General features: G+C 38.9%; 1 protein-coding gene across 1 annotated transcript in view; it reads left to right on the top strand.

Moving 5' to 3' along the window:
• The window catches only part of ANXA6 (annexin A6), a gene marked incomplete in the record, with an annotated part of 32,261 nt that extends 23,140 nt beyond the window's left edge, over positions 1-9,121 (top strand). Inside the window, 6 exon segments of the mRNA XM_015824214.2 lie at positions 1,895-1,912; positions 3,655-3,748; positions 4,615-4,710; positions 6,594-6,652; positions 7,218-7,340; positions 8,739-9,121. Of these exon segments, the coding sequence (XP_015679700.1) occupies positions 1,895-1,912; positions 3,655-3,748; positions 4,615-4,710; positions 6,594-6,652; positions 7,218-7,340; positions 8,739-8,798 (450 nt within the window).
• Between the last annotated feature and the right edge of the window lie 17,125 nt (positions 9,122-26,246).

Here is a 26,246-nt window from a genome sequence, read left to right as displayed (position 1 = left end):
TAGTCCTCGACTTACGACCGGTTTAGTCCTCGACTTACGACCGGTTGGGGTCGCGGCATTAAAAAGGTTGAGAACCACTGCTCTAAGCCCACACCAATGCCTTAGTATCATGTAGGAACCCAGTTGCACTGTGCGGGTAATTCATGCATCTCAAATTTCAATGTGGGTTTTAATTGAAGCTTTTCATTTCCCAAAAAGTAATAACAGTAACTCATCATTTTTTTTCCCAATTCCATGTTAAGGGACACTCATATTAAACATAAGGTTAAAATTGGTTAGGTAATCCATTTTTAATGTATGCCAGATTCAGGAAGGAGAGCAAATGTTTATAAGTCATCAACTGAACTTGGGATAATATGAAGTGTTGCGGTTCGGACTGTTTCCACGAGAGGGAGTTCTAATATTTCTGCAGGGTTATGCATGATTTTGAAAGCAGCAATGCTTGTGACTGCTGCATCTAAATAAGCAGGAGAAAGTTGCAGAGGCAGGTAGCCCAAAGGTGAATTTTTTAGCCAGATCACAGGGAACCTAACACTTTCTGTATTTATTCAATGCTTAAAACAAGCCGGGGGTACAGAATTGCTTCAGATCAACAGACCACATTCTCCTTGGTTTCACCATCTGCTGTAACTTTAGCATGGGTGGCATATTCTCATGCTGAAGCTGGAAGTATTTTTCGCAGGCCTTTTTTCTTCACCTAAAAATTAATCTTTTTTTTGCACAAGTTAATTTCTGTTATTTTCCACACTTCTTTGCCCAAAGAATTTTTCTGCTGATCTCTTCAATAGCTCACTGTTCCTTTTTCTTTGCTATGCTTTCCTTTCCTGTTGAAAGTTGTGGGGAGCAAAGACTTTAGTCTTTTTCATCTATTCAGGAAACTATTGGCAGTTTACTTCCTATCCCCAGCTTCTTCACCTAGAGGCATATATAGCAATCGCACTTAGATTTGTATACCGCTTCATAGTGCTTTACATCACTCTCCTAAACGGTTTGCAGAGTCAGCATATTGCCCCCACCAATCTATCTCTTCTGTCTGTGACAAATCAAAGATAAAATTATGGTCCTCTGCTGAATGCCGAGGCTCTATGGATAAAGGACGTTTTCTGGTACAAATTTAAAGTTTAAACAAAACCAGGAAGACAGCTTTCTATGCTGCTATTTGAGAATGTGGGACCTCTTTAATAAAAATAAATGGTGAAGTTCGGAGCATGTATTTTAAAAAAAAATATTGTTTCAGAAAACCCTACCTACTAAGAACATACAGCAAAAATGGATAGGTATGCGTGCTACATATGCAAGTTATGTCATATATGCTGCAGCTTTTTAATTTTCCTCCCCCATTGGAAATATTCCTGGAGCTGCCTCTGGGGCAGGGAGGGACATCAGCAGACAGCTAGCAGTTTCCTAAATGCTGGAAAGAGGCTCCTGTGTGGTAGGATCCTTATACCAAAAACATGTAATCAGCAAATATTAGTACAAACGTCACGTCTGTGCGTCAGGCAAACCTTCCTTTACAGAGTTGTGTTTGTTTCTGTTTCCATGCTATTTCAGGATCTTCTCTCCCTCTCTGCTTTTCTATTCATCGGAAAGATGACATAACTTTTCAAAATAGTGTATTTCCACTCATTGCTGAAAATAAAGTTAAGGGAGGTGGGCATGATTAGCCCCTTCATGTTGAAGAACTGCACCTGATCAGAGTATATATCTGAATAAGAAATGACAATGGGAGTCCTTTTGTTGCCATAATTAAGCAGGCTATATTGGTGCTGATGTGATCTTGAGATCTTAGAATGCCCCAATTTATTTATGAGATCCCTGGAGGGACCTGTGCCACACCATCTCTGACCTTGTTGCCTTCCTCTCCCTCTCTCTCTCCCTTTCTTTCTGTTGTCAGGTGGTTGCTGAAACCCTGGTGAGTGCCTGCCCTTTATTTTTCCTTGACATGTTCCGAATGTCTGTGTAGTTTTCCCAACTACATTGCTTTGATCTACAAATACATTTGCTTTTCTTACACTGGGTTTTAGGGAATGGTAGAATTAATACATTAAGTGTAAAGTGTGGGTGAAGGTAGAGTTGAATTAAGTGAAGGGTCTGTGATTCTCATCCCAGGGAAAGCTCTTTGGTTAACAAATGGCAGAGTACATCAAGGTTGAGAAAATAGCAACCAAAGGTCCATATATATTCTATAATTCTATTGTGTCTGCTTGGGAATACCAAGTGGAGAGAAAGAAAGAGAAAGAGAGAGAGTGTTTTCAGTTGGGCCTAACCGTGACCAATCAGTGGTCTTTAAAGTCCACCTTATCTGAGGTCCCTTAACTAGGAATGCCAAAGATTTCAGAGACTTTTTGAATGAAAGGCATGTGGCCTGTTTGGAATGATGAAAAAGATCCACTACCAATCTGGTTGCTAATGCTGTGCCCCTCTGAGTTCACACAATAATATTTTCCAAATCCGTATTAATTTGCTTCCCTAATTTTGGATTTTATGTTGCATTGACTGGGCTCCCAGCCTGAGATAACTGAAAAAAATGTGTGTAGATAGAATTATAGATAGTCCTCACTTAATGGCCACAATTGGGACCGGCAACATGGTTGTTAAGTGAAATATCACATGATTGGATTTATTATGTCAGTTCTGCAGTCATTAAGGAGACCACCCAGAGTTGTTTACGCATGGCATTACGTGACTGCGACATACAACTTACTGCCGCTTCTCCATTGACTTTGCTTATCAGAAACTGACTGCAAAGCTTGCAAATAGTGATCAGGTGATCATGGGGCACTGCGACAATTGTAGTTTTGGTGACTGATCATAAAACTTTTTCAGTGCCATCATACGTTTAAATGGTTGCTAAACAGTCATTAGACAAGGACTATCTGTATTATCCATTGTTGGCTTGTTTAGGCTTTCGTTTCCCAGCTGCGCAGCTGGAAGAGTAGGAAAAAAGAGCACTATCTTGAACTTACTGCAGAGCAACAAAAGGGCAACAATGAATAGTTTGGAAGCAGGAACAGCCTTTTAACTATGAGAATTAAAGATATTGAGAATAATTTGTACTGATCCACTGAATGTGCTGTTTATTTCTCTGTGCATAAGAATCCCATAGGAAAATGGATTCTTGCCTGTTATGGAAAAGATTGATTTGGAACTTTGCCCCATCATGCACAAAAATGAATTCAAAAAATAATTTCCCTTATTTTTTGCCAGATAGAAAAGCAGTTGGATACTCATGTGGATTGGGGAGAAATCAGATTTCATAACAGAGATGCTCTTTTTTTTTAAAATTAAATTTGGCTCTATCTCTGTAACAGTCTTTTGACATGGAAACTCTTATGGTCCATTATTAGATCCATAAGAATGGCAGTATGCTCTGTATTTATTGATAAAGAATAAGACTTGGGGAGAGAAAGAATATATCATACAAGACTTCCGTGGTGGGTTTGGGCTGATAAAACATTTTCAGTCACTGCACAGTACTAGTGAAGAATAAAATGCTGGTATCAAACTAAATAGATTGGACAGACAGATTTATAGCATCTTAACAATATTATGACCAGCTGATCAGATTATTCCAAAACAGACTTTTGATATTCACTAGATCCCATTCTTTGTTGTTCTCCTCCTCCATCCCTTCATTCTTCATTGATTTTGCAGAAATTGTCTGATGTTTCTGGTGATGATTCAACATCCCTTGAGACCCGCTTCCTGAGCATCTTGTGCACCCAGAGCTATCCCCAACTCAAGAGAGGTAGGAAGGCAACAGGGATGTGTTGTAATTGTTATATCTTACCTTTATATGTACACCTCAAAGCAATGTACATCATGTTCCTGCCTCTTATTTTCCCCACAAAAAGCCTACACAACCTGGACTGGCCCAGCCAGTTTTCAAGCCTAAAGGAGCACTAGAACTCAGAGTCTTAAGTTTCTAATCAAGCACCTTTAACCACCTCCCAAAACTGGCCCTCCCAAAATGTATAGTTTTTATGCCATGTTTATAATCATGACTAAGCACAAAATAACTGATTTGAGGTTTCCAGGCTATGTAGTCGTCCGAAGCAGTTATCTGAGTAGAGCTGTGAGAACTAGACAATGAAAAAAACATGTCAGCAGACAGTTAAAGTTTCCTGTATCTTACGTTGTTGCCATCTAATGGCCATCTGGATTTTTTGCAGTCCAGAGCTGGTAGCCCTGAGTTTTGGGAAAGTGTTGTGACATCACCTAAGGGACTGGAAGGAAAGGGGCTGATACAATCAACTTGCTAAAGAAAGTTTTAAAAAAATCTCCTTTGCTTGAGAAAGCCAGCATTTTTGGATATAAAAATTCATGGGCAGGAAGTTCATTTATTCATCTAAACCAGGGGTGTCAAACTGCCGGCCCGCAGGCCGGATGCGGCTGAAACCGCGCCCACCCCATTGCCGGCAATGGAGAAAAAGTCGCGACACGTCACGTGACGTTGCGAGTTTGACACCCCTGATCTAAGCCTTCTCTGTCTATGTTAATAGTTTATTCTGCAGCATCCCCTAATTGTTACCAGTCCAGAAATTCATAGAATAATCTTTAAGTCAATCTTGCATTGGAAATTTAGGTTTTACATTCTGCCCTTGATCCTTGTAGTTTTTCAAGAGTTCATTAAGATGACGAATCATGATGTGGCCCATGCCATCAACAAACGGATGTCCGGAGATGTCCGGGATGCCTTTTTAGCTATTGGTGAGTGTTGTTTTGTATGAGTATAATATAGAAAAAATATATTTTTAATGCATGTAGAATGCAGCCTTTACTAAAACCTCTCAGAGTGAAGTTCATCTTGCAATGTTTTGACAGTTGAGCAATTTTCTGTGATTTGCATAGATGAAGCAAGCTGGCCTAAGCTTCTTGTAAAAATGCGGAGTGTGGTGTTTCACAGAAATATGGCTGTATTGCAAAATTGGATTAATATATAAGAGAGAGTGCATATGCAGTATTGTATGCAGCAGTGGAAAATAAACCAATTACCCCGGAAAAGAAACAGGTGGATGGGATGATTACTGGAGATTTTCTACAGGCTATTAAAATGCAACACTTTTCTGATGGTTTATTTTCAGCTTTTTGTACCATCCTAAAGCTAGAAAGCTGACTGTTTTTGAAAGTAACATTGATCCTACACACACTACCAAGTGTCATTCTTGACTGGAGTATTTCATGTTGCCTAGCGTGACTGTGGCTAGGCAAAGTTCTTTCTGGCTCAGATTAAGCTTGTGTGTGTGAAACCGTACTGGAACTGAACAATCCTTCATCTTAATTTCAGCCATTTGTGATGGGTATTGGACTCTTTTAGCCCAGGCTTTTGTCCAGGCTTACTGTTGGCCCTAATATGGTCAAATATACTTGGGTACTGGGTAATTCACCTGTCACCTCCTCTCTTCATCAAGCCTTACAAGAACCACTTGCCTTATTTTCTTGCTTGTAATGCCCTCACTGGACTGGAATGGACCTTTTTTTCTTGGCCTCTTCTGTGTCCTGTCTGATGGCACCCAGAGGCTAGACAGGTACTGAAGAAGGATGGACAGAGAAGCCACATCTGCCCATGCCCAAAAAACTTCCTCATTCATGCATATTTGCAGATCAGGAAGTGACTGCTCAAAACCATCCCTCTTATTGCAATTCACAGAATTGAGGAGGGAATTTTTTGAGTTCTTTGTTCCTGTTGTTAACTGTTCGGGTTTTTTTATTATTATTTAAATGATGAGGCATCAACATGGCAATGAAGATGCACCCTTCTAGTTGAAAATCTGGACTCAGAAAATTTCTGTGCATAAAGAATGGGAACTGGGATGCAGTTCAATTTGTGAAAAGCTTTTTTTTTAAAAGAGAAATATTATGATTCATGTGTTATTTGATATTTATTGGGAAGGCCTCATTATCGTTAACAGTTCTTTTGTGAATAGTTGCTGTTAATAATGTCATCAGAGCCTGTATTTCTTGTTTCTCATTTCCTCCAATTTTCCAGTGAGGTTATAGCCCCTCATTCCCTTTGTGCCCTCTCCCTGGTTTCCACCACACCTGTAATTCAGGATAACACTTCATGCACTTGATGAAGTGTGGACACTGGTTGATGGAAGCCTAATAATAAATATTATTAAACCAACTCATAATATAGTTGTGAGTTCTTAAAGAGCCATGCTGTTTTTTCTGCAACAAACTTCTTTGGGAATTGCTCCCTCCCCCATCTACCTCCCTGTTTGGAAGTTCAGTTCCATAATTTTACATGGGCAGATATTTTTTTTTTATCTCTCTTCCTTCCCTCTTGCATTTGCTAAATGAAAAGCTGTACTATAACCAGTTTTATTTAGAACAGGGGTAGTCAACCTTGGCTCTTTTATGACTCGTGGACTTCAACTCCCAGAATTCCTGAGCCAGCTAAGCTGGCTCAGGAATTCTGGGAGTTGAAGTCCACGAGTCATAAAAGAGCCAAGGTTGACTACCCCTGATTTAGAACTTTTCTAAGCAAAGGGTGGCTGAGACAGACTATATTGCATGCAGATAACTTCTGGTGGCTCTTTCATCGCAACACATTCATTTTCTCCCTCTTTGTTCTCCCTCTTTCTCTGAAGTGCGGAGTGTTAAGAACAAGCAAGCTTTCTTTGCCGACAAGCTGTACAAGTCCATGAAGGTAAAAACAAACACCCATTTGTTGTTGTCGCCCCAGGAAGGAACAGTCAGTATTACTAATCAAATATTTTGGTTGGTTTCTTTTTTTCTTCTGGTTTTAAAGAGGTCAGAAATGACATATTTACAGGGAGGTGATGCTATAAACAGAGACATTTTAGGAATCTCCAGCTAGCTTAACTTGTTGTCCCTTTGTATAAAGAGAATTCCTTAAGAAAACTTTGCTAGAGCTCAGGGGAAGTCACGAGGGGACACATTCTCATTTGGTCATCCCACCTTCAGAACTAGGATTCAGCAGGCTAGCAGGAGCCAGATGCAGTGACCCAACACCCACCCTGAAGGGCGCTCAGATTACCAGTGCTGATACATATTTTGCAAAGCAGGATATGAAGCTTCCATTCAGTTGCCTGCTCTTTATAAATTTGCGGGAGCAGCAAAAGTACCCTGTTGCTAGGTGATGGTTGTTGTTGCCATCTCTTCAAAATATTTTGCAGTAATAATGTGAGTGGAAATCCACCACTTCCTGCCTCTCTCATGCTGCACCTGGTGGGCTTTTATAACCTCTTCAGGGTGCTGGCACAGATGACCAAACTCTCATCAGGATCATTGTTTCAAGGAGTGAAACTGATCTGCTCAACATCCGGCGGGAATTTTGGGAGCTGTATGACAAGTCTCTACATCACATGATTGAGGTAAAGAAACTTTCGGGTTTTGTGAGCACCATTTTGCCTATTTTCGTGTCATAAGTGCTTTGACCTTTATCGTTCACCTCCCTTTTTGCCTATGACTCATTAGCCTCACGGCAACCTGACTGAATATTGAATTCAAGAGTACAAAAAGAGTTCTCCTTAAGCTGAAAAGAACAAAACAGATCAATCTGTAGGGTTAAGAGTATGTCACGCACAGAGAGACACCCCTGGGTTGATGTGAAGAAAAAAATCATGCTCTAAAGTGCATGTTTGTTTAAATACTGGTACCTTTATTAGCCAGTTACAGGTAGTCCTCGACTTACAACAGTTCATTTACTGACAGTTCGAAGTTACAACAGCACCGAAAAAGTGACTTATGGCTGTTTTTTTTACACTGATGACCGTTGCAGCAACCCCATCACGTGATCCAAATTTGGATGCTTGACAACTGACTCATATTTGTGATGATTGCAGTGTCCTGGGGTGGTCATGCGATCCTCTTTTGTGACCTTCTGATAAATAGATTCAATGGGGAAGCCAGACTCACTTAACAGCTGCATTGATTTGCGTAACAGCCATGGCAAGAAAGGGCATAAAATGGGGTAAAACTCACTAACAACTGTCTCACTTAGCAACAGAAATGTTGGACTCAGTTGTGTCATAAGTCAAGGACTACCTGTACATGAACAGCAGCTGCTCAGTCAGTGTGCTTTGCCTGCTCTGACATCACTAGGGAAACACACACACACACACACACACACACACACACACACACACACACACACCACTCCTTTCTTGGATTGGTATGGAGTTTTTGACCCAAAATCTAGTTCCTCAGTCAGGCTTCTTTAGGACTATGCTTAGTATACCCTTTCTAAAAAGATGCTGAAGCAGTGTTGTTCAAACCTGGCAATTTTGAGATATGTGAACTTCCAACTGCCAGAATTCCCATCCTGGCTGAGGAATTCTGGGAGTTGAAGTCCACACATCTTAAAGCTGCAAAATTTGAAAAACACTGTGCTAAAAGAACCTGCTGTAACCTGTTCGCCTCAGTGTTGGTAATGGCAGTGGGTTAATGGCAAGGTGAAAACAGTAATCCTACACACCTGGAGGGCATGATTTAAAAGGTTGGATTTTAAGGATGTGTAGTTTTAATGTAAGTTTGACAGCTATGGTTTTTCTTAAAGAATTCTGTTAATGATTAAGATTAAGAGTGGTACAACTGAGTTCCCGGCAGAACTATAATTCTGATGGCGCTTTGTATATAGCATTGTTTGTTAAACCACTTTAAGATATGCATAGTGGGTACTCAGTTAGTAAATTAATTCACATTTTTGCATACTTGATTATTTGGATGCATTTTCTGGGGGTTTTTTGGTGACTTTATTTTCCTTGTTCCAGAAGGATACTTCAGGAGATTACTGCAAAGCACTGCTAGCTGTTTGTGGAGGAGAAGATTAAGCAGTCAATTAGTGCTGTAGAAACCCATCTTACCTGAGCTGTTGTTACTCACTTATGTGCAACCTAAAAGTTACAATTGCTTTGAAAACTTCAAAGATATTTTGGATTCACTGAGGCCTCACATTGTGTTAGAGAAAAATAGCTGTTATCACAGAAGAGCTTACCGTAATATTGCAAACAGCAAAGACCACAAGGATAATCAGTTGAATGGTTGTGGGGGGGAACTGTCTTATTTTTGTCAAAGCTGACCAGTGGCCACCTGTTTAATGAAGCCATACCTTTATAGGTATATTGTGAACCAAAGAAATAAAATGTTGAATGTTGCCGGGCACACAGTTGTTCTTGTTTGTTTTGGAACAAGGGAAGCACATAATAGGAGAGTCTAATTTTCAATAAAGTTTTGGGCATGCAAAGATGTTCGTATTCTTCCAGCAGTTTATAAATATAGTCATGAGTGCTGACAATAACAAATACAAACCAAATCAAAATTAGAGATGACCTTAAAAAAAAATTGAAGGCAGAGCTGTACTCTCTCTGCTTGTGAGAGCCTGCAAAGTGCAGCATAAAAGGAATGAGATTTACCTATTTGTTTCTTTATTAAATTCACATTTATTTATTAAACTTAAATACCACCAGTTTCAGTGGTATTTCCTTACAGTAGTTTACAGCAAAAACAAAACAATTATGGAGCAGAATTAAGACAACTAATTGTGGGCGATTAAGAAGTTTGATATATAAAAATAAATAAATACACCACCCAGAGCCCCTCTGGGAGGGAGATAGGTGGTTAAGAAGTTTGATAAATAAATTCAATATTAAAATATCCAAAATAGGTTTAAAAATAAAACTTTAAGCATTTGTTATGTGAAATAACAATAACTAACCTTAATGGCATAGGAGCCTTGGTGGCCCAGTGGTTAGAATGCAGCATTGCAGGCTAATTCTGCCGACTGCCAGCAGTTTGATCCTCACCAGCTCAAGGTTGACTCAGCCTTCTATCCTTCCGAGTTCGGTAAAATGAGGACCCCCAATTGTGGAGGGCAAAGTCTAAGTGCTATTGCACTGAGGAAAATCTTATGTAAGAATTCAGTCTTTCCTTGATTCTTATTTCACCTGAATATAACAATCCATAAAGAGTAAGGATCAGCAAATCTCATCGAATCTATGAAGTCATTGGGATTGGGGAAACTTGGAGTAGGTACAGTCAATGATTCAAACTTGTTTTCCCTATCTGAAAAATGGGCTTAATAAAATGGGCTGAATTTATCCGGGTGGATATGGTGATCTGTATTTATATAGGTACTTAAGAATAGTATTACTGTTCATAGGACTATTATGAGTAACCAGCAACTTTTGATACTTGAGTAACTCTAGCTTCCTCACATCAGAAGCATCAAAGTTTGTTTTTGATCTCATTTTCTTTAGTGGTCAGGCAAGCTGAACGTTAATTAGTAAAATGAGATGCACAAGTTTTCTCAAATTAGGAAGAGCCCTTTTGCCCTCCCCCCCCCCAAAAGAAAACCTTCTAAGGAGTTTAACTTTTCTTAATTCTGTCCGTAGATAGAATCGACAAGCTCATTTGTCCACTGAGTTTATGCAAAAAAAAAAACCATTTCTGCTATATTAACTTGAATCTTTGTCTCTTCCTCATGAGGATTTCCGTTCTCCAAAATAAAAGAAATAATAATCAATTCAAAACCTATTTCTGGTTTTGTGACAAAAAAAGAAATCATACATAAATGGGATGGATGACAGCCTTATTTGTAATAGCTTCTCAGTAAAAAAGTTACTAAACTAAAGCAGTATTTTTTCCAAGGAGGTTTTGAAGACAACTTCTTTATACATCTTGACAAAGTGAACACCAGGCTGTTTTGCTGACCAAAGTGTCTTCCTTCCCACCACCCAATAAATAGAATATTGTATTGCCTTCTGTGACTTTGCTTGAGGATGGCAGCAGAATTGCCTCTGGACACAGGCTGTCATCTAGAATGGTGACTTACGATCTGCAGTACAATCGTTTTGTGCAGCAGACATTGTTGTGAATTTTGCCTAAAATGTTACATTTAAATTTACCGACAAAGAATTAAAGGGAGACAAGTATAGCTGTTTCAATATTGGGGTAGATCGGTTTCACCAGAAAACAGTTTGCCTAAAATGGTTCTCTAATCATTTCTAATCACTTCACCCTTTTATGATAGAAGAACTATTGATGAAATAACAAAACAGAAGAATGGGCCCTATAGCCTACAATCAAAATAATGGGGCAGTCTAATAAGAATAATTTACTAGAATACTGGGAATGGACTGATCATTGTCTTTGACCACTGGGAGAATGTTGGGAAGCCTAATGGATCATTGGATTGCTTCATTTGCTTTTGTTTTTTCTTCTAATGTATCACCACAGATGTTTACTTTTAAACTATAACCATCAAGCACATCACACTGCTAAAAAGATCACTTAATGTGGACCAGGCCAAGGAAATTTCTGACAACAATCCAAACAAGAATCTCATTTAATTGGGGTAGATTTTAAAACTTCAGTGCCTGAGCCCTGAACTACTATAGCTGAATTGTATCTCTTTCTGGAGATGCTTATAGAAATAAAAATCAATTTTAAATCATTTAAAAACATTTAAGGAGCTTGCAGAAAAGAAAAGTTTTGGTTTTTCTCTGCTATATACGTGTTGAATTTGATACACCACAAATGAGGACTGGGCAATGATGTTCACAGATATCGGGTTGTTAATTGTGCTACTTTTTGCAAATAAGTTAACATGGCAGAAGATGTGTTGCCATTTGAAGCAAAAGGATTAATTCCAGTCATGGGCATTTAAACTACCATGGTTAAAATAAAATTTTAAAAAATATATTGCACCTTGTTATTTTGTAAACTGTTAATACTGTGCTTTAGGTAAACAGACTGGATCTGAAATGATAGACGGATGAGTACATGAATGGATGGGGAGATGTGAAATTACCAGGCATTTTAATTAACCTCAGTGAATATTTGCTCTTATATTAGCCTATAATTAAAAGGGTTTAATTTTATTTCAACCTTTATTAAGTGGGTATCTTAGATGTTCCATGTTGTCTAGAATCTTGTGAGATACAGTCCTAATACACTGCATCTGGAGGGAGCTAGGTAGTTTATTATGTATATTAAACTGTCATGACATCCCACCTTTTTTGTTGATTAGTGACCTAAACTTTTCACTGGGTGTCCTATTAATGAAACAAAAACTTAAATATTTTAACCCATAAAATAAAGGGAAGTGAAAACCAGTGTGGCTTAATAGTTGAAATGATGGGTTAGGGATTGGGAGATTCTAATCATTAGGTATGCAGATCTGGGTGATCGGGAGCCACTCACTCTCTTTCAGCTCAAATATAATCAAACTCTGCAACAAGCCAGCTGAAAAACCAAACCTCATATCATGCATTGGTAAGCGTTACTGTAAGAAGGCAAGTGCAGAATCTAGTAGATTCTGCAACAAAGCACAACAAATACTAAGAAGAAAAACAACAACGGGGAAACTCCAGAGAGGAAAAGACCCCAATGAAGGCAATAGAAAAAGAGATGACAACAGAAGGTGATGAGATGTTACCCTTGATGACACAAACATGATGTTACAAGAATTCAGTGCAGAGACCATCCTGGCAAAATGCCCATTGAAAGAGTCAGAAACTGGAAAACAACAGCCCACAGAAACTAATGATGGCATTAATACAACTATTCTCACACTTATCACATTTACTTCCGTCACTACTTGGACTTTGTGGTTTAGAAGCTTTTTTTTTTTTCTTCAAAAAAGCCAACCAAACAGTGTAAACAAGTATTCTAGCTGCTAGATTCATTTTGGTGGGAGGGCATAAGAGTTACTGAGTTCATTTTGTAATTTCAGGAGCACTTCATCTTATTTAAATCATTCCCCTGATAAGGAATATTTAGTCAAAGCATTGTTGCACATTGCTAAATGTTTATGTTCTATACTTTAAGAAAAATTCCTACATAAAATCTTGAAAATTGGATCCTTAAGACTAGGCATACTTTCATTTCTATTATTATCTTTTGGGAAGTAGCATTACATTCAACCAACATCAGAGATACAAATTAGTGGTGCACAAGTCTTTTGTAGCTGTATCTGACCCTTTGTATGTTAGGGGTAAGGTAAAACACATAGACTAGACCGGAATAAATACATACAATTGTTTTGTCACAATAAAAATGAGTGCCTGGCATCATTGGAAAATAAGGTGCTCTGGAAGTCACACAAAGCTTTGAAAGCTGGACACAACCTTAGGAGTTCTGGTTGTTCATCCTAATATAAGGTGTAGCAAAGGAGAGTCTTCAACCCCTGGTTTCCATATATGTCAATGTCCCTACTTAAACAGTGAGAAAGGGGATACCACCAATGTGCTATGCTTATGTATTATGGGATATTATTCTCTCCTACCTGTTCTAATTTATACTCTAAATAATTATCTGAGGGAATCTGAGAGATGGTGGCCTGGCTCATACTTTGCACTAATCCAACACATGAATTATTGGGTTCTGGCATAGTTTGTTTTGTGAATTCAAACATTGTGGTTTGCTTAGTGTGATGAATGAAGGTGGCCAAGTGTTAATTCAGTAAAGCATAACTAAACAAATCAGTGAACAAGACCAATATCTAAGGCTGAATGGAGATTTGAACCTGGAAATTCCAGGTCCTAATTCATTACGCCTAACAAGGAAACATAATGTTCTGGTTCTGTGGAGACTTAATGAAATGAAGTGAAATAAAAATGAATCTTTATTTTTAATGACTTTGTGATTTAGCTTGATTCTGAAGTTTAATTAAAGTTAAAATTACCTAGCACAGTAATAGGAGATCTGTTCCAATTTTATATTTCTCTAGTTGTTTTTCTTTTTAGTTGATCTCTGATATCAGGTATATACCTCGTAATGTTTTCCTTTAACCACCCACCCCACTCCAAGAATGTATACAATGTATAATATATACAGTTGGATTAGATTTATATTTACTATCATTATTCCAAATTGACATTAAGGAGTTACTATTCACTTCTGAGAATTATTCTGACCTATTCAAAATTGCCAGATGACTTAGTTCAGGCCAGTGATCTATTTCTGTATTCCTTAAATAATTTTTTTTACAAAAAAGGATCCAAGCACCTGCTGCATTTTCCATGCTCAATTATACAGCCTGTGTGCACAAACATTGCATGCTTGAACTCAAAGTAATATTAAATGAAAGTATGGAAAACTTTATTTTCAGAAGGATCACAAAAAATGTAAACAATGTCCTAATTTACAGAAGACCATCTTTATTCTTAAAAGAACAATTGTTTATTTTAGAATATTCTTTGATCTTGAAAAGTTGGTAGTCCAAATTTAATTCACAAAAAAAGGAAAAATGCTGAGAAATCAGTCTGAATAGGCACCCAAATCATTTAATCACATTTTCCTCACTAATGTTGCGCACATCCTGCTTCAGTCATGCTATATTCATTGTTTTTTTGATGATTATCTATCTATCTATCTATCTATCTATCTATCTATCTATCTATCTATCTATCTATCTATCTATCTATCTACCTATCTACCTACCTACCTACCTATCTTATCTATCTTACCTATCATCTATCTATATCAATCTATCTATCAATTTCTATTTCTTTATCATCTGTTTGTCTATATCTATCTAACTCTATAGAGTAGTGGCCAAACTTGTGGAAACCTTTCGGGAAAAGTGTAATTTTGAAGTTTGATGGCTAATAACACCACTTTTTTTGGAGTATTACCATAAAATTATATATCAATGGAAATTTAATCAAGAATGTAATGCAACAAAGTTTGTTCAATTATCTGTACTGTATTCTATGAAAGGTTATAGCCAAATAACCAGAAAAAGGAAGCACAACTTGCTTAGGTTGATCAGATAGCTTTCCTTCATCTGATTGTAGCCAATGAGCATGAGTGTTTAGAGAGCCAATCAGGTGTCATCTTGTTTTGGCAATGAGCCAATCAGATCACAGTAGGATTCAGTTATTGATGTCATGTATTGAAGCTGAGAGGAGGACATTTGTCAGTGTGTTATGTGATCACTATCAAGTTGGTTGGGGGGGGGGGGTTTCTTTCATTTAGTGAGCTTGTAAAACATAATAAAATTAAAGTAATGGTGCCAAGAGTTGTCTGGTTGCTCAGAAAACGATGTAAAATAGTATTATTAAGTGAACAAGGCTACAGTTATAAAGAAATTAGAAGAAAAATTGGTGCAAACTTAACCAAAGGTGGCATTTATACTGTACACTTTTCCCAAAAGGTTTCCACAATTTTGGCCACTACTGTATTTCTGTCTGTCTGTCTGTCTGTCTGTCTGTCTGTTTATCTATCTATCTATCTATCTATCTATCTATCTATCTATCTATCTATCTATCTATCTATCTATCTATCTATCTATCTATCTCTTTATCATGTTTGTCTATATCTATCTATCTATCTATCTATCTATCTATCTATCTATCTATCTATCTATCTATCTATCTATCTATCTATCTATCTATCTATCTATCTACTTACCTATGCACACATTATGTAAAACATTACCCACTTTTATCCTCTTTTGTGGGTGTGCATAAGTAACTTCTGAAATAGCTACTGTTGGAAATAATTATTTTAAGGGGTGACATTTGGGTATTTTTGGCTTTTCCTGAAGCCCCAAGGGGCATATTGCCAACCCTAAAATTCAGAAAGGCATTTTCCTTCGCTCATGACCAACAGTTGTAGAAGAGGATGGAAGCAGAAAATAATGTCTTAATTTTAGAAGAGGTGATGACACCAAAACAGAGGAAGGAAGAAAAAGTCTAGTTATGAGAAAACATAATAATACAGTACTCTAAGTGATTTCCACAGGAAAAACTGCACTTGCTAAAGATCAGAAGCTAAGAGATGCATATAGCTGTATCGCATGGTTTTGTCTGGGTCCAGTGAAATATCCAGGAAAAGCAGAATTGTGTTTCAAAAATTGCGACATTTTGGAAAAAATTACAACCCAAATAAAAGTCTACCGGAGATTGAATCCAGATGTCTGGCACATATTTCCTTGAGCCTAATAACAATAATATTTCACATCCTCTTTTACCACTATCTGATTCCTGAAAAAAAATCTGACTTTCAGCTTTATGTTGTACTTTTGTAGACATTTTTTGTTTACTTCTATAAAACAGAAGGAATAATAATAATAATAATGATAATAATAATAGAGTTGGAAGGGACCTTGGAGGTCTTCTAGTCTAAGCCCCTGCTCAAGCAGGAAACAAATGGTTGTCCAGTCTCTTCTTTAAAAACTCCAGCACCCACAACTTCTGGAGGCAGGTTGTTCCACTTATTGTTCTAAGTGTCAGAAAAATTCTCCTTAGTTCTAGGTTGCTTCTCTTTTTGATTAGTTTCCATCCGTTGCTTCTTGTCCTGCCTTCAGGTGCTTTGGAGAATAGCTTCAGGTAGTACTAAAACTTCTATTTTTATTATTCTCCCCTCAACTGAACTAAAATTATTTTACTCATATTTTGGAGGAGGAGTAGGACTAAAGAGAAAAAAGGATAAGGAACTATGTGTGGAAATGTTTGATGCTAGATTCTAAACACACACAAATCTAAAAAAAAAAGCAAAAAAATCAAAATACAAGGAACAAGAACAATTATTTGGGAGGCAGATATCAAAACCTAATATAGTTGGAATGTTGACTAAGTTGCTGGATTTTTTTTTCATTAAAAACTGCAGGATAGATATAATTGAAAGATTTGTGCCAACTAGAAATGCATTATTTCTATAGGTGGGTGGCAATGCTTTTACACAACAGTACCTCTGATTATTCCTTATTTTCTTTTCCCAATCATTTCAGGGTCCTTCATTCATTCATGTGTACATACAGGTAGTCCTTGACTTACAACAGTTCAATTTAGTGACCGTTCAAAGTTACAACGGTACTGAAAAAAGTGACTTATGACCATTTTTCACACTAATGACCGTTGCAGCATCCCCATGGTCATGGGATTTACATGTAGATGCTTGACAACTGACGCACATTTATAATGGTTGCAGTGTCCCGGGGTCATGTGATCATTTTTTGCGATCTTCTGACAAGTAAAGTCAATTGGAAAGCCAGATTCACTTAACAACCGCTGTTACTAATTTAACAACTGCAGTGATTCGCTTAACAAATGTGGCAAGAAAAATCATAAAATGGGGCAAAACTCACTTAACAAATTTCTCACTTAGAAACATACATTCTGGGCTCAGTTGTGGTCACCTGTACACAGCAGGGGAAATTTCTCTGGGGAGTTCTTTAATAACAAGGATCAAACACATTTGTTCACTGGAGCATGCATTATTATGGTGTTGGGAGCAGCAGAGGCTAACCTAAAGAGGGCAACCTTATTATATAAATATATGGAAATTACTTATAATTGGTTCAACAGAACAACTGATTGGATTGTTGTTGTTAATTGCGAAGTCGTGTCCGACCCATCGCGACCCCATGGACAACGTTCCTCTAGGTCTTCCTGTCCTCTACCATCTTCTGAAGTCCATTTAAGTTCACGCCTACTGCTTCAGTGACTCCATCCAGCCACCTCATTCTCTGTCGTCCCCTTCTTCTATTGCCCTCGATCTTTCCCAGCATGCATACTAATTCGGTAAAGACAATGAAGTAACGAAAGTGGTACTATAAAGGCAAGAGTTCACTAACTTAAAATCAAGGCTACCTCCTCTGAATAAGATTACTGTTGAGGTGTTATTATCTTCAGATGCTATCTTTCAGGGGCTTTGCTTCCCAGCACAGTTGTTATCTCATAGAGACTTAATCAACATTCTTTTTGTCTAAATGCTTTATAGTGGAACTGACAGTTTATTTTCCCTGGGAAAATGGATTTGGGAGGGATAATTTACTTGTCTTATCTAATGCCATTTTCTTTCTACTCCAACACCAATTTTCCCAAGAGAAAGAAACAGGAGAACACACTGATGAACATTGAAAATGCACATCTAATGAAAAAAGGGGAAAAAATCACACTGGAATTTGCTCTGAAGCTTAAGTTTTGTTTATCTCCCATTTTCTGAAGTACATTAAGCCAAGACTTTTTTTTCTTTATGAAATCTATACACCATCTCAAACTGATTATACATTCAAGGAATTTAGATACTGATTCATATTGAAGTGAGTTATAAGAAGGAAGGAAGGAAGGAAGGAAGGAAGGAAGGAAGGAAGGAAGGAAGGAAGGAAGGAAGGAAGGAAGGAAGGAAGGAAGGAAGGAAGGAAGGAAGGAAGGAAGGAAGGAATCCCTCTGCATTAAAGGGGCTCATCCTCAGAAATATGAAGAAATCTGAGATTACTAATCAATCTGCATAAATGTTTCAGAAATCTATCAACTACATAGTTTAGAGAGCATCTCAAGCAGCGCTGCAAAATCAAATTATAAATGGCAGGGGTAGGCAACCTTGGCTCTTTTATGACTTGTGGACTTCAACTCAGGCTCAGGAATTCTGGGAGTTGAAGTCCATGAGTCATAAAAGAGCCAAGGTTGCCTACCCCTGGGCTAGAACTACTGCATACTGTATGCTTCCAAGAACTCTGTCAAACCTATGCATTGATTTTGCAAAAAAAGAAAAAAGAAGAAAAGAAAAGAAAGCCCCACGTCCTTTGAGTAACGAATGGATATTTTTTGTTATATTGATTCACACTCATTTGTTCCTCATATGAATTATGCTGGAGTAGGAGAATGTATCTTCTCCATTAAGAAAAAGGAAGCTCTTTTGTAAAATAATTTCCCTCTGTCCTTTTTCTCATACTGACTAAGATATGCAATACCTAGGTATGCCGGGGAAAGAAAATGATAAAAAAATATCTCTAATGCCATTGCCAAAGTTGCTAACAGATTTTTAAACACCTATCTGAAAATAATTTTAGTTTAATTAATAGAAAAAGAAACAGATCTGATTTTATTAACAGAAAGCAAAAACTAAAGAACATATGTTCCTTAATAATGAAAAATTAAACAGTAACAGAATGAAAAAAAATACAATAGACTACACCCACCTACAAACTGCCTGTCAACCAACCCTATCTAAAACTAACAGTGCATTCCCATATAATCCTAATAAACATTTCAGCAGTCTCAGTTTGTCACCCTATGAACAGATTTGATTTCTGTTATCTCAACTGAGGTAAAAAGCCAAAGAAGGAACAAACTGTAGCCTTTAGCATTTTCCTTGGTTACATAAAACAGATGATTTTGTGCACATCAAAATCTGTATTTTAATTACCTACATAGGTGGTGATGAGTTTCTGATTCACTAATCACAAAATGAGACTGTGGTCTATATAAATTCTTATCTCTGGAATAAGTTCTAAAAAAACTCAGCAGGTTTCACTTCTAAGTATATATACATAAGGTTGTGCAGCTATTTACGATTCATTTCATCAGACTCATTCCCTATTATTCTTCATCTCTGCCCTCATTTGGAAATGGGGTAACACAGGAAAGTCATCAGAAAATCTTTGCAGAGGATGAGGGCTTAGAACAAAGACTGCTGTGGAATCTGACTAGAAAAAGGTCTCTTTGCTCCCAGTCATGCTGGAGGTGGGGAGATTCAGTAGCTTTTCCACCTTCTAATTTAAGAAGCATTCAAGCCTTTTAACCTGCCTCGGGGCTCTGCTATGAACCTGCTCACCCTAACCAGGGCATTCCAGTCAATGAATGTAATTGTTGGACCCAGAGGGCTCCATCTTCCATACCGAGATAAAAATAAAGGCTAAAAGATCATAAGGAGGATTGTCTCTGGATGAACTGATCTGTCAGGTCAGATTATTGACCTGGCAAATGGTCCTTTGGAATGATCTAGATTTTGAATTCAGAAGTAGGTATTTCTCAGTAAAGAAAAGGGGAAAAATATGTTGATCCATTTCTCAAGGGCTAAGCTCAGAATTAACAGAATAACAGAGTTGGAAGGGACCTTGGAGGTCTTCTAGTCCAACCCCCTGCTCAAGCTGTAGACTCTATACGCTCAGAATAGTCCCTCAATAGTTTGTCAGCAGAAAAGTTCAGTATTTCTTATCCACTCAGCAGCATGGCATAATTTATCTAATCTTTTTGTTGCTTCCCTTTAATTGTTTTATTAATAATTAACTAGAAATACCGCAGGAAAAGCAAAAAGAGAGAGGGAAAGGGTGCATATGCATGCATAAAAATACATACAGTGCTTTTTTTGTAAAAAAAAAAAAAAAAAAGGTGCCGGAACTCACACACGTCATACAACCCACCTTGCCTACCCTACAAGGTTCCATCCAAAAAAGATGCCGGAACTCCATTCTGGGCGTTCTATGAGAAAAAAAGCCCTGAATACATATGTAATATTGTAATCTCTAACTCAATTATATTGTTACTTATTATTATTTATTAGTTCATAAATCTTGCACTAAGATCAAGGCTGAAATAAAAATTCAAACAGTGAGATACTGTGATGAAAATGAAAACAAAAAACAAAATAAAAATGCACATTATAGGAAAAAAAGCATTCAGGTTGCTCTTCTCTCTTACATTTTCCCTTTTGTTCTCTTGTTTTTCTTCCTCTGGCCATTAACTACTAAATATTTTTATACTATGCTTTAAACATAATTTATCTAATCTTAACATAAGCAGAAGGTCTGCTCCTTGGGATTTAATTAGTAGCGTAGTCATACACATATTTATGCAAAAATGACAACTCTTTCTCCCAGATAAATATGTATAGAGTTGAAATAACTTAATTAGCAACAATATTCCTGCAAGGATTAAAAAAAGAGGATTAGTTTTCTGACCCTTTCGCTATATGTGGCCTTTGAGGCCACATTCAAAAGAGGAGAGGGATCAGGACAACAGCTACATTTAATTTGATTTATAGTTTAAAGTCGATTAGACTTAAACATAATTGATGTGTTTACTCTCTGTTAATGTATATAATATTTTTGTGCCTTCAAGTGGCAACTGCCAGGACAACTGCTGAACAGCTGTGATATAAAAAGAGGCCCTGCTGGGTAATATTTAGAAGGACGAACACTTAGTGCTACGTATCATAGGTTAACAGAGCTCTCCTCCTACAAGGTCTCAAATTAGTCTCGTTTGCACTACTTCTGTATTCCAGTTTGTACTACTTGTATAAAATCACAGAGTGGTTTGTTTTAAAGCTGGAAGAGGCCTTGGTACTCTCAGGGAATAAAGTTATGTTTCTACCTTTGACTACCCATGATATAGAAGTAAGGTTGAGCATTGGTTCCTTCATCTTCAGATAATGACATAAACAACTAGGTTAGTTTCAGAGCAAAGGATTATTAGGTCAATGCTTCTTTTCTTCCTGAGACATGACTTGGGTTGTCAAAACTGATGAGTTACTGGGTGATTTTTAGATATGAGCCAATTTCCCACTGGACGACTTTGAATGTCAGCCAACCAGGTATTGCTGAGGTGATGCAAAAGCTGTCCTCACTGCTGTTATTGCAGGACCACAATGATTGTAAGATAGTTCTAGAACAGACATGTCAAACACAAGGCCCGGGGGCCAGATGCGGCCCGCGAAGTGGTTTCATGTGGCCCACGAAGCCATCCTGGAAACAGTGAGGGAATGGCTCCCTCTGCCTTGGCCCTGGCCCAGGCCAGCCGGGAGCCAATGTACAATTTTGTGGTGGCCATCTATTCTGAAACATATTCAGTCTTAGCTCCATAAGCGCCCTCCCCACATGGCCTGAGAGGAACAGTGAGGCTCCTCCAATGGACCATGCCTTGGCATTTGCCCTGGTCCCACCCTCTTCTGCCAGAGACCCTCAGATCTATCCCACTCCTGCCCAGGCCCCCACAGGCACCCTTGACGCGAACTATGTAGAGCTGGCCACACCCACCCAGTAGGCTGCACCCACCCTGGCCACACCCACCCGGCCCCCTGAGGGCAACCGCAATGCTGATGCGGCCCTCAATGAAATTGAGTTTGACACCCGTTCTAGAATCTGCTGGAACTCATGAGCAGGGATTCTGCCTTAGACAACTAATCTGGGGTAGCCATTGCTCTGCAGCTTTTAACGACCCAGAAGAGCTTTCCCATTTCTTTTTGATCCTCGTACAGTGTCTCAATGTCACCTTCCCCGGTTCCCCTTTGTTCCTTGGGGTCCTTTGCATTCTTGAGTGCCGCAGGGCCACCTTCGGCTGTGAGAAAGATTCTGTGGTTCTGGCTTGCTCAAATGTACTCAGATTAACCCTGAGTATATGATTTGCATAGACAGTAGAGATCTCAATGTTCTGGAAATCCCCTTTCCTGACCAAAACTTCCTCCCTGGACTCAGAAAGCGTCATCGTTTTGTTTCACTGCTTTCTTTCAGTGCAAAGCAATGCAACAGAGCGCTCTGAGGGGGGTAAACAAAGAGCCCTCCAGATGTCAGAAAGGAGAATGTCCTAGGAAATTTTCAGTGCTACCCTTTGTACCCGTTCTTGGCCAGCAAATAGCCTTCTTGCCTTGTTGGTTCTGCCTCTTTTACCGCTTCGGGCCTTGTTTTCAGAAGATGGCTTTTCACTCAGTCTCTTTTTTAAGGATATTAAGCAGGGAGAAGTGATCTCTCATCCTACTATATGCTGCATGTATATTGATGTTTACATTATTGTTCGTATGTACATGCATAATTTTTCTTGCTGAGAATTTACTGAGCACTGCTGATTTATCGGAATATTCAAGAACATTAATGCATCGGGCACCCCAGAGATACAATTAATAGGCTGATCTTATTTACAGCTTGAATATGCAAATGTCCTGGACTCCCTTGAACTCATTGGGACTGATTTCCAAGCAATCACTTCGAGATTCAGGGATATTGTGGGTTTTCTACGTGCACTGAATAGTGGTTAAAGGGGGACCAATAAGACCCAGGATCCAGTCCACTCTCAACCACAAAAGGCTCACTGGATAACTGGGCCAGTTATTGTGTCTCAAACCTACCTCACAAGGTTATTGCTGTGTAAAAAAATGGGAAGGGGGACACTACGTATTCTATCCTCAGCTCCTGAACAAAAAATAGGGTATAATTTTAATAAATAAACAAGTCTCTTCCTCTCTCCCTTTTCTTTTTCTCCATGTTTGTTTTTAATTCTGTCCTCCAGCTTTTCAAGAACTGAGTTTTGTAATTTATTTTGACACTGTAATTTATTTTGTAAGTAGAACATTAGCCTGCTAAACCACCACCACGGTTCTTTGCTTTTAATCAATAATTTCCTTCATGCAATTTCTGCTTCTTTACTTGTTCGATTCAAATGCAATTCATCCCAGTCTTCCAAGGCATTTATTTCAATCTTAGTCATTGGGAAGTCCATAAAGCTTGAATATTTGTCCAAAAAAGGGGCAGTGCTGAATAATATACTGTAATATGTGTGGGAAGTACATAGCATGAGAATGAAGAAGAGTTCTAAATACTGCAGGGAGCAAAAGGATCGAGAAATCATGATGCCATTCAATCATTCTAAGCTTGTTATAATACTTCACAAACACAGAGAGGCACACACATACACAAACCCACATACAAATATACACATTTTGGTAGAAAGAGGTTCCCTGAGGAGGGGCTCCAGCATGAGTCTGAAAGCTCGTAAGACTAAAACTCTGGTCCCAGTGACCGACCCTAATGGGGATCCTGCAATATTGTACACACATTGCTTCATCTATTTCGAATAAGCTGCCCAATTTTCTGATTGGGCCTAGCTAGCTAGTAACTTGCTGATTCACTCATTCATATACTGTATGTTTATAGCCAGTTCATGCCTGCCAGAATTAGAGAGGTTCTCAATGATTTACAATTCATCTTTAATAGCACGTCTGTGGAAAGAAATAAAATAAAATCTCAGCGCAGAGTAACAGAATAAAACAGGAAGGAAGGAAGGAAGGAAGGAAGGAAGGAAGGAAGGAAGGAAGGAAGGAAGGAAGGAAGGAAGGAAGGAAGGAAGGAAGGAAGGAAGGAAGACTGAGCAATCACTATTTTCAGATAGCAACAAAATCTGTTTTTCCTCTAGAATAATTCTGGATCTAATCTAACCCTAATTCTAAATCTAGGAAACACAAAAATTACCTATTTGAAAGCAAGCACTGGTTGAGCTTCCAATAATACAAACAGGCAGCTGTACAAATATTTCCAGCAGCATCTGTAGCAAACCCCAGTAATGGCAAAATAATGACATGCATATAATAAGATTTCCATGCATATACCATCCTTATCTTCTTGTGTCTTAATGTCAAATGCAATGTGTCATTTGCGTGATATCAGATGTCATTTTTTTGCTGCCTTCCTGCAGATCTGCACGTTCATGTTCAAGATCACCAAATGAACATTAATTGCCTTTGAACTGGGTTACACATTGTGTCATACTGATTGTGTGAGATGATGATTTAAAGCAGAAATATGAAAGTATGCATACAGTCTAGAAGTAAGGAGAAATGTTGTGACAGTGAGAACAATTAATCAATGGAATAGCTTGCCTTCTGTGGTTTTGGGTGCTCCATCACTAGAGGTTTTCAAAAATAGACTGGACAATCATTTGATTGGGATGGTATGAGATTCCTGCCTTGATCAGGGGCTTGGACTAGAAAACCTCCAAGATTCCTTCAGCCCTATGATTCTGTGTTCTATGTTCTAAGCTTTAGATTAATTATTTTTCTGATTGTTACTTTGAAAGTTCAAGGAATAGGTTGTTGATAAATGATGAATAATTTCCTGATATTGCATTTTATTCAAATATTTCACATGATTCAGTGGGGACAGATTGAATGTTTTCGTCCAGTAATAGCAAAGCAAATAGTACCTGAATTGTTGATTCATGCTTGAGTCCTGCTGACACTACATATCCTTGTAGTTTTCTTGGAAATGATATGGAAGTGACTTTACATTTCCTTCTTCTGAGTTACTTTTCCTGCTTTCCCCACAGTTCTAATATTTCTTAGAAATATCCCATCTAAATACGTAATCTGGTCTGACCCTGCTTAGCTCTCTTGACATCAGTCAAGATCTGCTGGATACTAATATACATTAAGACAAATGTTTAATTTCCATGGTTGCACACATGGCTTAAAATAGCTGCCTGTATGCATTCCCCATCCAATCATTTTAGATGTTGGGCTTGAAGTGTAGAGTTTGACGAAATACGGTAGCTCTATTTATAGTTCCTCAGATGCTGATGGAGGAACCTATAAGAATATACTGACTGAAGATAAATCTAGTTCTATAACTGAACAGGCTTTCCCAACCTTTCTTCAGATATTCCCAGAAAGACTGACAGCATGGCCAGAATTCAGGAAACTCAAATCTCAAATGGCAGGAAATTCTGGTTACTGACAACTCAATATATCTGGGGTGGAACAAAATGTTGCAGAAAGTCAGCAAAGGTTTCCTCTGGGATGAAAAAGTGCTTAGTCAAGAGCAGTGTTTCTTAATTTTGGCAACTTGATGATGTGTGGACTTCAGCTCCCACAATTCCCCAGCCATACCTCAAGTTGCCAAGGTTGAGAAACATTGCTTTAGAGCAGCGGTTCTCAACCTGTGGGTCGCGACCCCATTTGGGGTCGAACGACCATTTCACGGGGGTCGCCAAACAACGCAGTCCGCCATATTTTTCTGCCATTTTTTCCCCCTTTTCCTTAGCTGTGCTACTCCCTCTTATTCTGTTGGCTTTTGAAAGCCAATAGAATAGACTCTATTCAAGACACTCTATTCTATTGGCGTTCGAAAGCCAATAGAATCTATTGGCTTTTGAAAGCCAATAGAATAGACTCTCTTTAAAGGAGTCTAATTCTATTGGCTTTCAAAAGCCAATAGGAATTGTCCAGGCTGTCTCTGCCCTGCTGAGCCCGCCAAAAGTCCCAGTCTGGAAACGGTGCTGCAAGTTGTCTGCAGCTAAGGCGAGCTTCCTGGACGTTTCCACCCCTCCCTGATGAGCAACTCCTAAATGTAAGTAAAAGAGGGCCAGGGGTGGGAGGTGGGAGGCCGGCGGGCGCAGGGAGGGTTGCTGGCATGCGTGGGGCCCAGCGGGTGCCTTACCTTCCTTGGGCTGGGCCAGCTGGTGGCCCAGCCGGTGGTCGCCCTGCGCCCTCGCTGCCGCGTGCTATGGCCGCCCAGGAGCGCCTGGGCCTGCCGCCGCACCGAACGTGCGGTGGCCAAGGTAAGGCTAGCAAAGCAGCGGCGGGCGCAGGGAGGGTTGCTGGCGCGCGTGGGGCCTGGCGGATGCTTACCTCCCTTGGGCTGGGCCAACTGGTGGCCCAGCCGGTGGTCGCCCTGCGCCCTCGCTGCCGCGTGCTATGGCCGCCCAGGAGCGCCTGGGCCTGCCGCCGCACCGAACGTGCGGTGGCCAAGGTAAAGCTAGTGGAGCAGTGGCGGGCGCAGGGAGGGT

Source organism: Protobothrops mucrosquamatus, unplaced genomic scaffold, assembly GCF_001527695.2.
Source record: "Protobothrops mucrosquamatus isolate PMUCROS unplaced genomic scaffold, P.Mucros_1.0 scaffold2159, whole genome shotgun sequence".
In the NCBI taxonomy this organism is placed as follows: Eukaryota; Metazoa; Chordata; class Lepidosauria; order Squamata; family Viperidae; genus Protobothrops; species Protobothrops mucrosquamatus.
The sequence above is the reverse complement of the archived record's forward strand: the minus strand, read 5'-3'. Positions and strand labels throughout refer to the sequence as shown.